We start from the raw sequence: 16,817 nt of genomic DNA, 5'->3' as shown, positions 1-16,817 counted from the left end.
TGAATAGAAATAAGATTTTAATGCATAAGTTCTCAAAAGAATTTGGCAAACAAAAAGAAACATTAAACAACACAGATTTATTACACACAGTCAGTTATGCATTATATAGTTTCAAAGGCTATTACACTGAATCATACATAACCACTTTACATAATGTAATCAGTGTGTCAGCTCATCCTGTTTCTCCTCTATACAGTATATCAAATATTTCATGCTTTCCCTCTTATCTTCCAGACCCAAACTCCTATTTTGTACTTATTTGAACTGGTTTTCAGTTTCTTTAATTATGTTAATTTATAAGAAGTTGAATCTCTGTCCAAAGGAAGGTACTTACATTTTGTCAGAATAGCATCTTAACTAAAGTAAAAAAAATTTTTTTAGGGGCTTCCCTGGTGGCGCAGTGGTTGAGAGTCCACCTGCCGATGCAGGGGATTCAGGTTCGTGCCCTGGTCCGGGAAGATCCCACATGCCGCGGAGCGGCTGGGCCCGTGAGCCATGGCCGCTGAGCCTGCGCATCCGGAGCCTGTGCTCCACAACGGGAGAGGCCACAACAGTGAGAGGCCCATGTACCACAAAAAAAAAAAAAAAAAAATTTTTTAAGTGGAGGATGTGTTAGGGAGTTATAGCTCTATCTGGTCTTTTGGAGACGAGAGGACAGAGCCAATACTCTCACTCTCCTTTTGTATCCCTTTTCCATGTCTTGGAATGCTTTTTTCTGCAGTCCTCAGGTGCCCTGTCTGTAGGGTATTTAAGCCTGTAGGCAGCCAACAACTTGCCACTTAAAGTTTTCTCACCCTGGGAAGTGTGGGGCATTTTATTACAGTGAGCCAGAGATTAGAGAGACCTCAAGTGAGGTGGAAAATAAAGTATTAATGGGTGAGAGGACACTGTATTAAGATTAGAGAGAACGGTTCACAATCATTTGCCCTTATCATCCATCTTTTGGGAAACAACATTCTAACTTTATTGCCTACTGCTTTTCAATGAACTCCAGCTAACCTGGCCAATTTTTTATTGCCTGGACAAGTCATAAGCATTTTAACAATGCACTGGCTTAAAGCATTGCCCCCACTCTGATTTATCTGAGTTCTACCAATACAAACCTTACAGGCCTAAATCTAGACCCTTCTCCTCCACATTCACTGACTTATCCTTCTCTGAATTTCCACTGCATTTATTATATTAACGGAAATGGGGAGCAGGGCAGAGCAAAAAACCATGGATGTAGGAAGAGGAAGATGATAAGTGCTGGTCATGTTGAAAGGACACCAAGAATGAAAAGATACCTATTGTGCTGTACACTGGAAATAAATCTTGTGCTGTGATACTCTGTGCTTGAGATTATTTGCCTGAGCTGTGTGTTAAGAAAAAGATGGTCAGTGCAGGAATGGCTATGACTGTTAGAAAAGACTGGCTGCAGGTGGATGAATAAATTATTTAAGGGAAAAGAGAACCTGAAATTGAATTCAGAGAAGGTGGGTATCAGTTCCAAATGTTTGCAGTTTATGAGTTCTAACATACATCTACTTACACAGCTTGTGTTTATATCCTTCTGAGTATTTTCTACACTATTCAGGGACTCAAGGCAATTGCTGCAGGGATCTCCATGATACTAGCACTATGTTTATATTGGGCTTTCTCAACTTAAGAGTTTTCTGAAGACCAGCAAACCACTCACCTCTTCACTATACACCCCAACAGACTCTGATTTACCTATCATTTATTAACTCTTTGCATTTATTTACTTAACAAATATTTGTGTCCTTATGTGAGCAAACCCACATAAGAAGGTACTCAATAAATATCACTTCCTCCTTATAATGCCAACCTAAAGAATTTGGACTTTATCTTTCCTAGGCAACATTGAGATACTAGAGATATTTAGGTTGGGGACATCTGTTTTAGAAAGAGAACTCTGCTGACACTGTGAGGAAAAATTAGAGAACAAGAAGGAAAAATGCTGGAAACAGGAAGGCCAAAATGGAGACCATTTTAATAGTTCAAGGAAAGGAAAGGAGTCTAAATTAGAGCACTGGAAATGAAGACAGAGAGGAAGAGATTTCAAAGACAAAGGTAGACTATTGAAGAGCGACTGGATATAGCAAGCAAGAACCAAAGATGACCCTGAAGCCTCTGGCTGGGTAACTTACTGGCTGTTGATGCCAGTGACCAAAAGAGTAAATTCAAAGGAGGAGCAGAGTTGGGGCTGGGGAGGGTGACAAGTAAATAATTCAGTTTTAGACACAACTGGGTCTGAGTACCATTAGTACATTCATGTGAAAGTATCAGAGAAAGGACAGACAAGCTGAAATTATACAAGGATGTCTGGGAGGTATCATTGTATAGGTTCAACACTGGAATGGGTGAGCCTGTGAAGGAGAAGAAAAGAAGGCTGAAAATGGAACCCAAGGATTCCATTTACAGTGTGATAAGCAACATTTACACTGTGATAAGAGAAAGATGAGCCATGAATGGATGGAGGAGATTCTGGGGAAAAAAAACCAAAACAGTTTCAGAGAAATCAAAAAAGGAGCTGATTCAAGAAGAGAGGAAAATTTTGTCAAAGTTCCAAAGGTTTCAAATATGAATTCCCTCAGACATCTCCTTTTTCTCCGAACTCCTAAAGAAACATAGTTCCTATAACAATTATTTTGATACTCTATTGCCAAAAAAATTGCTATTCAATTGTTGTGTTTTTTACTCAATACTTATTAGGTATGTACTTCTGTAAGGCTCTTTGGGACATAAAAATTTGAGCCAAGGAACCCAAGCCTAGGTGAAGGAAGTATGATGTAGTGTAGTAGAAAGAAGAGAGTGGAAGGACAAAATCTAAATCCTGAATCTATTCACCTTTATGACCTACAGCAAATTACTTAAACTCTGTGTCTCGATTTACTTATAAAGTAATAACAATAGCCATCCTTTATGAACCTCTACTATGTACACTTAATGTACTTTATCCCATTAACCTCCTAACATTGTATGAGGTAAATATCATTACCTTCAATTTACAAGAGATCCAGGGCAATTAAGTAACATGCCCAGAAAGGCACTGCTACTAAGTGCAGAACTGGGGACTTTAATGTAGTTCTAAGCCTACACTGAATTTTTTCAGTGTGTGAATTTAACCGGTGCTGAGGAAATGTTCCTTTCTCCTGGTAAGTTGTGTGCGCATGCCTTTTCTTCTGACCAAGATAAAAACTTCTGGAAGGAAAAGATGTCTTCCATCAGCACCATGCACATATACATAATGACAACCAATAAATAGTTGTCTATGGAGTAAATACAAATTTGTTTCCAGGTGCCCATTTCCCAAATTTTCCGTATAATTAAATGATCAAGGCATTAAGATTACATAATGCTATTCTGGAATATGTTCCTCATGTAACTGTGGATTCAATTATAATCGTAAAGCATCAACCAGTAAAACGGCAGTTTATGCATATAAACTTCTTTTTAAACACTTAACTGTCAGGAATGCATTATTTTAAAGTTTAAAATAGTCTAAAATTTGATAAATGAGTAAATTATTGTTTCAAATACTTCTTGAATCCATTTAAACTCTAAAGATAAAGGCTAAAATCCCATTTCTCATAATGAATTATGATAAACTGTCTTAAAATTTGCCTAGATAGGATCAAAGATCAGAATTTAGAAAACTACTAATTTGTAGCCCACAGGAGTTAAATAGGATACAGAAACAAATGTCACTTAGTTCAACATATAAATTAGTCTTCTACTCCACTCAACCTTCCACTCATTCCACAAATATTTACTGGAGTGACAGGTAGTATGGTAGGCTCTGATGATAGAAAAATCAATCAAGACACAGGCCCTTCCTTCTAAGACTTCTAAGTTTAATGAGATAGTTACGTGGACAAGAATATGCGATACACATGGCCAGGGGAGCACAGAGAGAGATGAGTCTTGGGAGTTGTGTAAGTCTTCACAGAGGGGTGATATCTGAAATAAGCCTTGAAAGACGAGTGAGAAGATAAGCCAGAGAATGGACACGACAAGCTTGGAGAACAGTATGAGCAAACACATGCAAGTATGAAAGACCATGTTATCTTTGAGAAACAATTAGTAGTTTGGCTACTTGGAGAGCAATGATGGGGGAGATGAATTTGGGTCAACTGGTATATTATACTAAAGAGTTGAGATTTTATCTTATTGATAATAGAAGCCATGGTAGATTTTTAATAAGGAGAATGAAAGTGTAGAAGATGAACTGGAAAGGAGAGAGATGGTAAATATCCTCCTCCTCACCTTTATTCCCCACTCCAGACCTATAACCAATACTAGATTTTGATAAAATGAAAATTCAATCCAATTATCTTTTAGTATATTGGGAACAAAGGTAAATAAGGCAGGACCCAGACTCTCAAAGAAATTACAACTTAGTAGGAACATAGACATGTATGAAACTAATTTTTATAGCAGTCTGGAGGTGAAAAATGACATATCAAAAGTATAAGTAAAGTGAGATTTAGAGGAACTGATGAAGAATTATAATTTAGGGAATCAATTTAAATAAACTGAACAAGCATCTGTTGAGTGTAAATGTTGAACAGAAGAGAGGAGCGTATCGCCCCCATTTCTGGTGTTTGCTTCCATGTCGAGAACGATGTACTAACACATATTCATGATGTCACTCTCCTCCTTCACTCACCCCTCCCAGGGCAGATGGGATGGCTTATCTGGTTGGTAAAATTGGGACAACTCCTACCTCGTCCTCTTGGGAGCTGGCCTGCTGGCAAAGAGTGTTCTGTATTCTCTCAGTCATACTGGGAATGGTGCCTGATCTCCCAAGTGAATCTGTGGGTTTCTGTTACTGCCATAAGTTCGTGGGTCAATCTACCTAATTCTAGGGTTCAGACAGGTCACATTCCCCAGTAGCTGTTTTTCTTTTTCAGTAATAAACAGTGTGACCGTATATCTGTTAAAATAATTAAAATGGAGACCAAACTTGAAAATTCCTTAGGCAGACAATACCAGTTAAGCTACAAAGGCAAAACCTAATTTAGCTTATTCTGCAACCCAAGCAAAATTTAACTTAGATTATTTCTTGTAAATGCCTCCAAAAATCATAAATGAACCACACTGTTTTCCAAAGTGGTATGCTACAATAACTTTTAACCAATCCCCTGTCATTTGGAAACCCCACTGCTATAACCAATCATTATAAAGATTAAACAGCTTCCACATTTTTGCTATATAAGCCGTCCTATAACAACACACCTCTGAGCTTCATTCCACTGTTGGTTTGAAGACTCCCAGTTCACAAACTATAGCTTTATGCACAATAAATTAATAAATACAATTTTGATTGATCTCATTTTAATTTTTAACATATCCCAGTTCATACACATTGGGCCAGTATCCCATTAGGTTAGCTAGTGCCCCTTTCACTCTCAAAAGTGTTCATTTTGGATGATAAATTATATTCTCATCCTAGTAATAAAGGTGGTGTTCTGATCTCTATATGTCATACTCTTCTTTGTCATTCTCTAATTGGTTCAAATCTCAGATATATAAAACAGAAGTATCATCTGTAGGAAATTCAAAGGGCAGTAAAACACAACATTGGTCCCTAAGAAGCTAATTATAAGGCAAGTTGGAGATACAGAAATGAGTATAACTCTAAAAATACAAATAGGGGGACCTCCCTGGTGGTCCAGTGGCTAAGACTCCGTGCTCCCAATGCAGGGGGTCCGGGTTCGATCCCTGGTCAGGAAACAAGATCCTACATGCCGCAACTAAGAGTTTGCATGCCGCAACTAAACATTCCACATGCCCCAACAAAGATCCCACGTGGCACAACTAAGACCTGGCACAGCCAAATAAATAAATAATATTAAAGTAACTAACTAAATAAAAATACAAATAAGTATGTGAGCATGGTGAAGAGTAGTGTGAAGGTTTAAAAGAGGGTGAGAGACCACAGTGGGTTTGGAGCCTTGGGAAGGTTCCTCATCAGTACCAGATACTCATGTTATGCCGCCCAATCTGTAACAGAGAAGAACAAACTTGAAATATACACGATGGCCCATTCTCAAGGCTCTGCCTCCCAGGTTTGACCTTTAAAGGTATAACACTTTTCGTTCATATAGAGATAAAAAGTTGTGGAACAGAGAATAACACTTGTCTTGTTGGAGGTTTACAGGAACATAGTGACCTGACCTACGTGGACAGCTGCAAGAACAAAGAATTCGGCACGGAGAAGTTTGCAACAACTAGCCACACTCCTCCCTTTTTAGTATAAAAGAAGCCTGAACTCTAACTCAGGTAAAATGGGTCTCTTGGATACTAGTCCACCACAGTCTCGGTCTGCTGGCAAGTGACTACTCCTTGCCCAAACGCCTCATCTTTCAATTTACTGGACTGTTGTGCAGCAGGCAGTACGAGCTTTGACTCAGTAACGATTCCAATTATTTATATTCAGGTCAGCTTTCCTACTGGCTTACATAACTCTTGAAGGCCAGAAAGTAGATCCTATTCGTTTTTGACTTGTCTATTGCCTCAACATAACAGGTAATCAAAAAATTATAGAGAAATGAATAAAGTAGCATTTGAGCTGGCTCTTAAAGAATAAGCATAATGTATAGCCACTCAGAGGGGCACTCTAAGCAAAGGAAGAGTCATCTGTGCTATGAGTGGGGTTTCTCAATCTGGACACTACTGACAGTTTGGGCTGGAAAACTCTTTGTGGGGATGGGAGTGGGGCTGCTGTCCTGTGTACTATAGAATATTTAGCAGGATCCTGGCCTCTATCCACTAAATGCCAGTAGCAACACACCCCTCCCACTTTGTGAGAGCCAAGTTTTCTCCAGACATTACAAATGTCTCACGGGGAACAAAATCACTAATTTTGCCCTCCATCCTTCTCTGTTGAGAACCACTGTCATAGAAGAAGGAAAATAACATTTACTGAGTTACCATTAATGTGTAAGATTCTATGCTGGGTGCTATGAGAATCAGCAAAATAAAAGATACATCCTTCCACTAAGAAGGAAAAAACTGTTATGTGTAAAAAATAGATGAGAAAGAAAAAGCTCTAATAATGCCAATGGGGGGTTATTACATTTAGTATGAGCTGAAATAGCATTTTTAATATTTGGAGATGAAAGAAGAGGCACGAAGTGGGTGCTGAGGCAGGGCAGGGTTGTGGAGTCTTGAATGCTACCTAAAAAGATTTTTGAGCAAGGGAGTAATATAATTAGATCTGTGTTAAACTGACAGAATCGTGTTTTCTTTGGTAAACAGATTTAGGACAATATCAATATAGCAAGCATTTAATAATATGGATTTTAATAATAATAACTTTATCACTCTTCTTGTTAAAAATTAAAACCTCCTAGCATATCAGTAATAATAATAAATATATTAATTATACAGTAAGTATAGTAAGGTTAATTATAGAAATCAAAATATGTGGTACCTGAGGTGGTGGCAGTCTGATTGTGTAAGCTTCTATGCTTAGACAAACTTGAGTTTCTGTTACATTGATGTCTAATACTGAAAATAAAATTATTAACCATGAACTTTCTGGAATTATTACTCCATCCTATCAAATTAAGTATTTTAGTAACAAAAGAAATTAATTTAACTCAATTTATTCAAGTTGGAAACTCAGTTAAGAACGGATTTTTTCACACATGGTAAAATTCAAATAATCACCATATAATATTTGATGGTCTATAGATGAGACATCTAAAAGAAGACAAAAGCATATGTGGGTATGCATGTGTAGGGTAGGGTTACAATAAGAAAAATGAGACATCCCACAATTGAGAGGAAAACTCAACAAATACTTTTTAGAAGTCTGACATCTATTATATGTGAAAGATGAAGGCTCTTCTTAAATTAGAAGAGGTACCAGGCCATGCTTTTGACTTCACTAGTCTTACTAACAAATGTCCTCAAATATACTGGCAGATATATTCCAGATATTTCAGAGCCCCAAGGCTTCTATCTTGCTTTCTTGTGATTAAAATTACTTATACAAGTCAGATAGTGGTACCTGGAATAAAGCACGAGGGGGTTTCTGGTGTACTGGTAGTGTTACACATCTACAATTTGTCAGTTTTGCCATAGAATATTACATTCACTAAAACTAGAAGAAAAAATTCTAACACGTGAGCGAGGAATTTTGCTCTCCTAAGCTGTTATCTTTAACCTCCGACAGCTGTAGTCTCCTGACAGTGTTTGGGGATGGAACTAAATTTAGGTAATGAACCTGTTCATCCAGAGCTAATACACAGTGACTGCCACTGTCCAACTTAAACATAAAACCAGAGCAATGAGGGCAAATAGGCTTCAGCTTGGAAGTCAACTCAGAGCAAATACTCTGTGGATTACATGTGCTAGTCTGAGATTTAAGGCTATGGCCAAATGGTGGTAAAAGCTACCATGACTGACAATAATGTCTACTTGGCTCAGGATTTCCCCCATCTGCTATCTCTGGACTACTATTTAGGAACATGTCTACCTGCAATACAACCATGCACATCAATGAAAGAATTAGATTAAACCATATTGTAAACTGTGTGTTTTAGATCATCTGTGTCTCTTTAGACAATCATTTTTTTTTAAGAAGAAAAAGAATCATGTACTCCAAAGAAAGTTTTTACTTACAACAGTACTAAAGAAATCTTATGATATGGCTCTGGAAACTATACTTTATAAATGCCTGCAGAATTAAACTCCTTTTTGGTCACAGTTTTCTTTAAGTAGAGAAATTAAAAATATAGATTTTATTCCAATTAAGAGAAGTGAATTTTTTTTCTTATGTAAGTAGAACGTATATTTTGAACCAGAGGTGACTTCCTGAGTAAAACTGTGATTATAACAATATATGATTAAATTCTGATATAACCTAATCATCAAGATTTGAACAACCTAACCATCTGTACCATTCTTTAAACTGTTATTATATTAATGTTTTAACTATTAACTTATGTATTTTTACTTACCAACAGCACTTTGCTTTCCCATCTGAGAAAGAAATTCTCTTCCTTAAAAAATTCATAGGATATGCCATATTATTAAAACTTATAAATCATGCTTAATATAACCTTTTTATGTAAAATTATCAAAGCTATGAAAAATGCTTTAAAATACAATTTTAGGGACTTCCCTGGTGGTGCAGTGGTTAAGAATCCACCTGCCAATGCAGGGGACACAGGTTCGATCCCTGGTCTGGGAAGATCCCACATGCTGTGGAGCAGCTAAGTCCATGCGCCACAACTACGGAGCCTGCGCTCTAGAGCCCATGAGCCACAACTACTGAGCCTGCGTGCCACAACTACTGAAGCCCGTGTGCCTAGAGCCCGTGCTCTGCAACGAAGAGTAGCCCCCGCTCGCCACAACTAGAGAAAGCCCATGGAGCAATGAAGACCCAACACAGCCAAAATAAATAAATGAATAAATAGATAAAATGAAGTTTTATATGAATATCTAATGACAATTCAGAGAAAAAATATAATCATTCAAAAAGTATCTCTTCAATTAAAAGGACAGAAATACCCAGTTCTTCCCTCAAATATTTATTCCTGGTATAAAATATTTAGAAAACAGATCTCAACAAAAAATTCAAACAGACTTTTGGTTCCAACAATGCTGGTAATTTGTGTTCATTTTATTATAATGCTACATAACTTATATTTATTCCTCTTTAAACATCAAGTATTCTATAATAAAAACATTTTTTTTCAAAGAAACACTAGGAGCCCTCTAGATATAATCCCAAAGTAAGGAGATGACACTTATGTTGATGTGGGCTTGCTTGAGAATCCTTGTTTGGGGCTATGCTTTAAAAACCATTCCCTAAAAATAATATATCTTAAAATTAAAAACACATGTACATAATAGCAGTAAGCTAGTTCAGAAAGCCCCAATGACTGAAAGAGATAAAGTCACCTTGCACCAAGAGATGGCCAGCTTTATTCCAGGCTGGAGCAAGTCTAGCTGTGAGTGAATATGAAAGGCAGTTTTGAAGAATTACAGGAATTACTCGTTGTGGAGCCTCCACCTAAAATATTAAAGCACAAAATATGGGCAAGTTCACAGCAATTGTTATGTCCCTATAAACTCAGAGAAAAATGTCTGTGTGTTTAGATCACCACCTAACAAACTGGGATATCCTGGATATAAGTTATAGTCATCACTACAGCTAATCCTATCTGGTTCTAAAGTTAAAGAAGTGTTAAAATATATTCACTTTGAAACTACGACTATAATGGGCAAATTCTACCTGCTTATCCTGGCTCAATAAGCCTAAATTTTTGGAGCTCCGGTGCTAGGACCTTAAACTTTACTTTGTATTTTGCTGTACACAAAGGAAACAAGTCCAGAACTACACTGTAATATTTCTCATTATGGTTCACTCTAGTTCAATATCACAAAACAATTAAATATTTACATGGGCACACATGCAACCAGCAGAGTATCTCTACTTGTACAGAATTTTTAATGATCAGATGGGAAATTCATGAGTACCCCCAGCATATTGATTAAAGAGGGTTTCCAGGCTGCAGTGCAGGGAGGAGGAATCCTGGAAGAGGCAGTGGGCTCTGTGGGTTGAGCAGACAGAACTGAGAGTCCAGGGAGGCCAAAGAAGGTAGAGTTTGGGGGTTAAGTATTGAGAGAAGAGAGCTGCATAGAGAGAAACTCTGAGATCAGCGGAGTCCCTCCTTGAGTATTCAGTTACATATGGAATAGCACATGCATATGAGGAAACTTCTCAGGGCTGTTTGCTATACAAACGTCCTTACAAATGTAGCCCAGAAGAAAACACTGCCATTGCCTTCGCTAGCATGTAGAAAAGTGAGCGAGCCAAAGTAATTGTCACCCAATAAGTAAAAAGGAGGGAATTATTTCCTACTTTAAGATTCCTGAAGGCTGGAAGTTTATCTGGTTCACAGCTTTATCTCCAGAAACAAGTAAAGTGCTCAGTATATTATAGATACCTGCTGTGATTATTATCATGTAGAAAATATCTATATAAAGAAAAACTGAGCATAATCATGAAGTCTCCACAAGGGTGGGAAAGAATACTGCCTTCCCACAGATTGTAAATGATGGCTAAAACCAGCTTTCAGGTTATTCAAACATTTCTCAGGGAACTGCAAACAATCTCCGGGTATTGTTGAGATCTTATCATCCTAGAACTTAAAGAAAGCATCTCATCTTGGAGATGACCGAAAACCTCATTAACCCTAACCCCACTAGGTCTAGGAACAGAGGCCAGCAGTGATGCCTGGATGGGCTGCTAGAATAACCAAGAATACAGTGCCTCAGAGATCAATGCAGAGACATGAAGGGAGCTCCAGCAAAGTCTCCACGGCCTAAGCAACTGAGACATGACAGGTGCTCAACTCCACGTATTCATTTTTTTTTCTTGCTAAGATCCAGACACTCACCACCACAGGAAATACAATCTATACTGTTTTGTTCCCCTACTTATTAGCTATATGATTGTGGACAATATTTTCACCTCTCTGGGTTTCATTTTCTTCACCTGTAAAAATGGGGATATTTTATTCTTGGAAGATACAGATGATAAGTGAAATTATGCCACATAAAATGCCTGCAAGAAAGTACCCAACAAAATTAAGACTCTTCCCGTCTTTCTCTACTAAATGTGCACAAAATAATTGTTCTGGGAAAAAAAATGTTGGGTTCTTTCACATGCATAGCAATAACTTATGAGAAAGATACTCCAATTTTTGTTTACTCACAAAAGAAGTTGAATACAAAATCAATATAAACAATGTCTGGAATTATTATACTTTTTAAAACTTACCTTAGCTCCATATTTTTCAATATAGGCATTAAGTTTTCCAGCTTTATAAAATGGTATCTATTAAAAAAATCCACATTGATAAGAAGGACTTAACATAAATATATTATTAAATAATGCACTACATAAAGAATTTAAACATTATACAGCAGAGCAAAGCAGAGGACCATCATCTCAACAGTTTCTATGCCCAGGACAAAGAAGCGGGTAATAATCATTCTCTTCCTGAAATAGAATCCGTGGGTACATTCCAAAGTGAGGAAAGCCTTTCTGGGAGTGACCCGAATCCAGAAACCATATAAGTGAAAAGGCCAATGAAGTTCATATAATAAACATTAAATACCTTTCCTAATAAACAATAATTTATTAAACATGAATAAGGAAAACGGACACAAATGGAAGATCAAGAGAAAGTTCAAAAGGCCAAGGTGTTCCAACTAACCAATGAAACAGAAATTAAAAGAAGATATTATCGATATTTTTAACCTAACAAATTGGCAGATACGCAAAGACTGCTAATATTTAGTGCTTGTGAGGATGTCGAAATATAGGTTCTCTCATACACTATTTATTAAATGTAATCTAGTACAAGCTTTTCAGAGCACAATTTAGCAGCATGTAGATTATAGTTTAAAACGTACTGAAATCCAACATTTAAGAATTTAACCCACAGAAACTACCAAATAAATAAAAATGATATAATTTCCACTTTCTGAAGCATTGTTTATAATAGCACAAGACTAGAAACTCAGATGAGCATTAGAAGGTAATAATTAAATTATTATACACCCATACAATGAAATCCTTAAAAATGAGTAAAATATATGTACTGACACAGAACAATACCCAGGCTGCTAATGGGGAAATAAAAGGTAAGTTTCAAAATAGTATGTGTAATAATTCCATTTTCTATTTTAAATATTTTTGTAAAAATTTTTACAGCGTGTAATATCTTTGTAAGAAAGTAAAACATATTTCTAGATGGCAATTTTCCTCTTACTATTCTTGCTAAGATTAGGATACTAGAATTTACTAGAACTCTAAAACAATGTCCTCCTTGTTTCATAATTTTTTCAGGTAGAAAAGAACACAAATAAGAGACTTTACTGTCTACTGGTTCACCAACAGCTTGTCTTTCTTAAAAGCTATATTAAGGATGAAAAGATAAAAGACGGACATACAACCATAAAACCTAGAAGAGAAATAAAAGACCTGAAGAAGATTTTGAATGGTCTATCAGCATTGTTATTAAATATTGATTTCACTAGATTCTGGGGAATTAAAATCTCAGAATAAGAGGATTTTCAGAAAGATTTTTGACAAAAATCTCAGGATAATATAATTTTTATAAAGATTCTTGGTACTTCATTTACCATTCCCAGTTATATACAGCACTGGAAATATAGTTCTTGTTCTAATTTTACTAAGAAAAAATTTTAATGAAATTTCCAAATTAAAAAAAACTATTCAGCATGTGGTGGGATGATGAATTGGGAGATTGGGATTGACATATATACACTACTATGTATAAAATGGATAACTAATAAGAACCTGCTGTATAAAAAAATAAATAAAATAAAATTCAAAAGAAAAAAAAAAACCTATTGACCTAAGTTCTTTAAAAACAATTGGAGATCTGCTGGAACAAGAAACTTCTTCTTTTATATTAAATGTAATTCTAAAGAATAAAATGTAAGAAAAGGATTAAGTCTGTGCTTCTTTTATATTAAATGTAATTCTAAAGAATAAAATATAAGAAAAGGATTAAGTCTGTGCTATCTTGAAATTATGCTGTAACGTATTTTATTCATTGATAATCTTTATCTTAACATTAATGACAGGGAAAACTAAATATGAATTTAGATCCACAAAAATGGATCTTAAACATCAGGTATATCAAAGTTAAAGTCTGTTAATGGTTTGATCAACCTACAACACAACGTAATTTGTCTTCATAAACCATGTTCAATTTGAGCTATAATTAATACCTGAATTAATGTTTATCACTATTGCTCCCAATAATTAGTAACAATACTTTATAAAATGTTAAAATACTAACCGCCATCACCACCCAAATTTGGGTAAATATTTCAGGTACAGGTGATGTCAGGATATCTTGGTGCAAAAACAGCAATTGCCTGTGGAGATGAAATGTATTAATTTTAAAGTGGACTGCCCACTCTCTGTTTTTACTTTACCAGAACATTTAAAAATTGCTTAGTTCGGGCTTCCCTGGTGGCGCAGTGGTTGAGAGTCCGCCTGCTGACGCAGGGGACACGGGTTCGTGCCCTGGTCCGGGAAAATCCCACATACCGCGGAGCAGCTAGGCCCGTGAGCCACGGCTGCTGAGCCTGTGCATCCGGAGCCTATGCTCCGCAATGAGAGAGGCCACAACAGTGAGAGGCCCACGTACCACAAAAAAAAAAAAAAAAATTGCCTAGTTCCAATCAAAAGTTTAAGTTTCTTCTAGCCAAGGATTGTATTATAGATTTCTATATCTCTCCCCACACTTAGCATGTTACCTTGAACACTGTAAGCAATCAGGCAAGATTTGAATTACAAGAATTATAAAGTTTTAGATATATTAATATGAAAACTTGTCCATGCATCTGTTTCCTAACTCCTTTCATCTGTGAACCAAAATTTCTCTTTAATTTTATTTATTTATTTTGGCTGTGCCAGGTCGTAGTTGCAGCACGTGTGATCTTCGTTGCAGCATGCGGACTCTTAGTTGCAGCATGCAAACTCTTAGGTGTGGCATGCATGCAGGATCTAGTTCCCCCACCCGGGATCGAACCCAGGCCCCCTGCATTGGGAGTGCAGAGTCTTACCCACTGGACCACCAAGGAAGTCCCCAAAATTTCTCTTTTAAAACTCCAATTTTGGGCTTCCCTGGTGGCGCAGTGGTTGGGAGTCCGCCTGCCGATGCAGGGGACACGGGTTCGTGCCCCGCTCCGGGAAGATCCCACATGCCGCAGAGCGGCTGGGCCCGTGAGCCATGGCCGCTGGGCCTGCGCGTCCGGAGCCTGTGCTCCGCAAGGGTAGAGACCACGACGGTGAGAGGCCCGCGTACAGCAAAAAAAAAAAACAAACTCCAATTTTATCTTAAGTATAGACCTGAAAAAGTCTAACCACTGTGAAGAATCCAGCTTTTTAAATTCCTGTTTCTTCCATTTTCCTTTTTTTTTTTAAAAGTAGTGGTCAGAAGCACTTGAGGAAAGAGTCTAAGGATTCACCCATCAGTGAAGTTATCAACTACTTTAGTGTGAGAACTATTGACTAGATGCTTTTTCTTCAAAAAGGAATTTTTTTCCAAGCCAGAATGAAGTGGGGTAGCAGTTTTAGTTCAGTATTCAAAAGCCAAATGAACTTACAACAACAATCATTACAATTCAAATTACCATCAATAATTTTGTTGGAAAAAATGGGAAAAACATAAAAGGGAATAGAGGTAGAAATGTAAAAATTTTCAAAATTATTAATCATCAAGGAAACAAATTTTAAAAACCAGGAGTGTGCGTGTATGGGATTACATCAAAAGGTGAGATGGGTCAATCTGTTTCTGGTGGCCTCATCTTTGTTGGAACTGTGGTGCAGCAGGTACGTGCTTTTGCAAGGCCTGCCTTTGTCTGACACAACCACGTCTCTGCTGTCTCTGTTCCAGCCTCTTTGTCAGTGACTGGAATGATGAGTCAAAACACCCCTCTCTTTGGGCATGACCCATATGAGGGTGAACAGCAAAAAAATCTCTCTTAAGGTTTTCTACTTATTTGTTTCCCAAAGGGGTCACAAGTGAATGCTCAATGAGTATCAAATTGTACTTTAGCAGGAAGGGTACAGACTCCTGGCTGCACCTGAGTGGGAAAATATACAGTGGGCAGGAGAAAAGTTTTATAAATAAGAGCAAAATGGAGGACACCCCAAGAGTGTCTTATTTCTGGCCCCTAGCAATCTTATACGTGTTTGTTCCTCTCCAAGAAATTCAGTTACAGATATAATATTGTTACGTATTCTAAGAGTTCTTTTTTGAATGTCTCAAAGAATTTAAGGGACTGATACATGGTGGGACCTCAGTAATCACAGTGTTATACTTTAGGCTTCAACTAAGCTGTTTTTCGAAGACTATTTTGGGTCATATTTCAAGATAGTTCTTGGAGAAATACTCTTCAGAAATACTCTTATATCAACCTGAAAATTTAAAAATTATATTAACCTAAAATGTTTACAGTATCTCCTAAAGTGCTTCAAAAACAGTAGGTACTTCATATATATTTATTACTATCTCTATGTTTTGGGACCCTGATTTAATTCATCAATGTCTATAAAATATTTAAATTAAAATATCAGACAAGAAGCCACAAATATAAAAACTCAACAGTGAGATAGTCTATCTCAAGTATTTCAAGTCCTCCCCTAAATGTAATTCAATATACCTGATTAGAACAAAACTGAATTCCTTTATTTCAAAATTATATAAACAGATTGAGTAAATGAGTATTTTGCTTTAAAGGAGATACTACTAAAACAGCTCTTAAAGGTCTCAAAAAGTTTATAAAGTCTTATTTATAAGATGTGTTTTTTTACCTGCATATCTTCAGCTGTGTACTCCTCATCTCATTATCTGCCACTCCATTACTCAATATTATCCTGACAGCACAGAGTTTGTGTAAATCTGGAAGTGTGATGAAGAACAGTGACTGCTGCCTAGAGTCATTCATACTTCTTGTTGACTGAATGTCTCAGTAATCAGGCCTTTAAAAATAAACAACAATAAAAGGGTAGCAAACTATTTTACCAATAGGGTTTCAATACCAATTCATTACAGAATATTTGATATTGTGTTAGTATAAGATGATAAAAACAAGTTAGCAAACATCAGCAGTTAAATATCATTCACATTTTACCTTTGAGGTTTTCTAACGATAATCTAGAATTTGGGGGGGGGACAAGTTTTATAAGGATGTAATTCATATAAACATACAAGTCACCTATTTAAAGTGTACAATTAGGGCTT

General features: G+C 36.7%; 1 protein-coding gene across 1 annotated transcript in view; it reads right to left on the bottom strand.

The window, feature by feature from the left end:
• Positions 1–16,521, bottom strand: part of CUNH18orf63 (chromosome unknown C18orf63 homolog) — a 29,842-nt gene extending 13,321 nt beyond the window's left edge. Inside the window, exons 1-6 of the mRNA XM_027118865.1 lie at positions 16,388–16,521; positions 13,863–13,941; positions 11,807–11,863; positions 9,922–10,033; positions 8,976–9,017; positions 7,442–7,518 (exon numbers count right to left, since the gene is read on the bottom strand). Coding sequence (XP_026974666.1) covers positions 7,442–7,518; positions 8,976–9,017; positions 9,922–10,033; positions 11,807–11,863; positions 13,863–13,941; positions 16,388–16,521 — 501 coding nt within the window. The remainder of the gene's footprint in view (positions 1–7,441; positions 7,519–8,975; positions 9,018–9,921; positions 10,034–11,806; positions 11,864–13,862; positions 13,942–16,387) is intronic.
• Positions 16,522–16,817: the final 296 nt, after the last annotated feature.

This window comes from Aethalodelphis obliquidens, unplaced genomic scaffold (assembly GCF_003676395.1).
Source record: "Aethalodelphis obliquidens isolate GAN/ISIS:26980383/991018 unplaced genomic scaffold, ASM367639v1 scaffold19, whole genome shotgun sequence".
NCBI classification, from domain to species: domain Eukaryota; kingdom Metazoa; phylum Chordata; class Mammalia; order Artiodactyla; family Delphinidae; genus Aethalodelphis; species Aethalodelphis obliquidens.
This window is presented reverse-complemented; position numbering and strand designations above follow the sequence as displayed.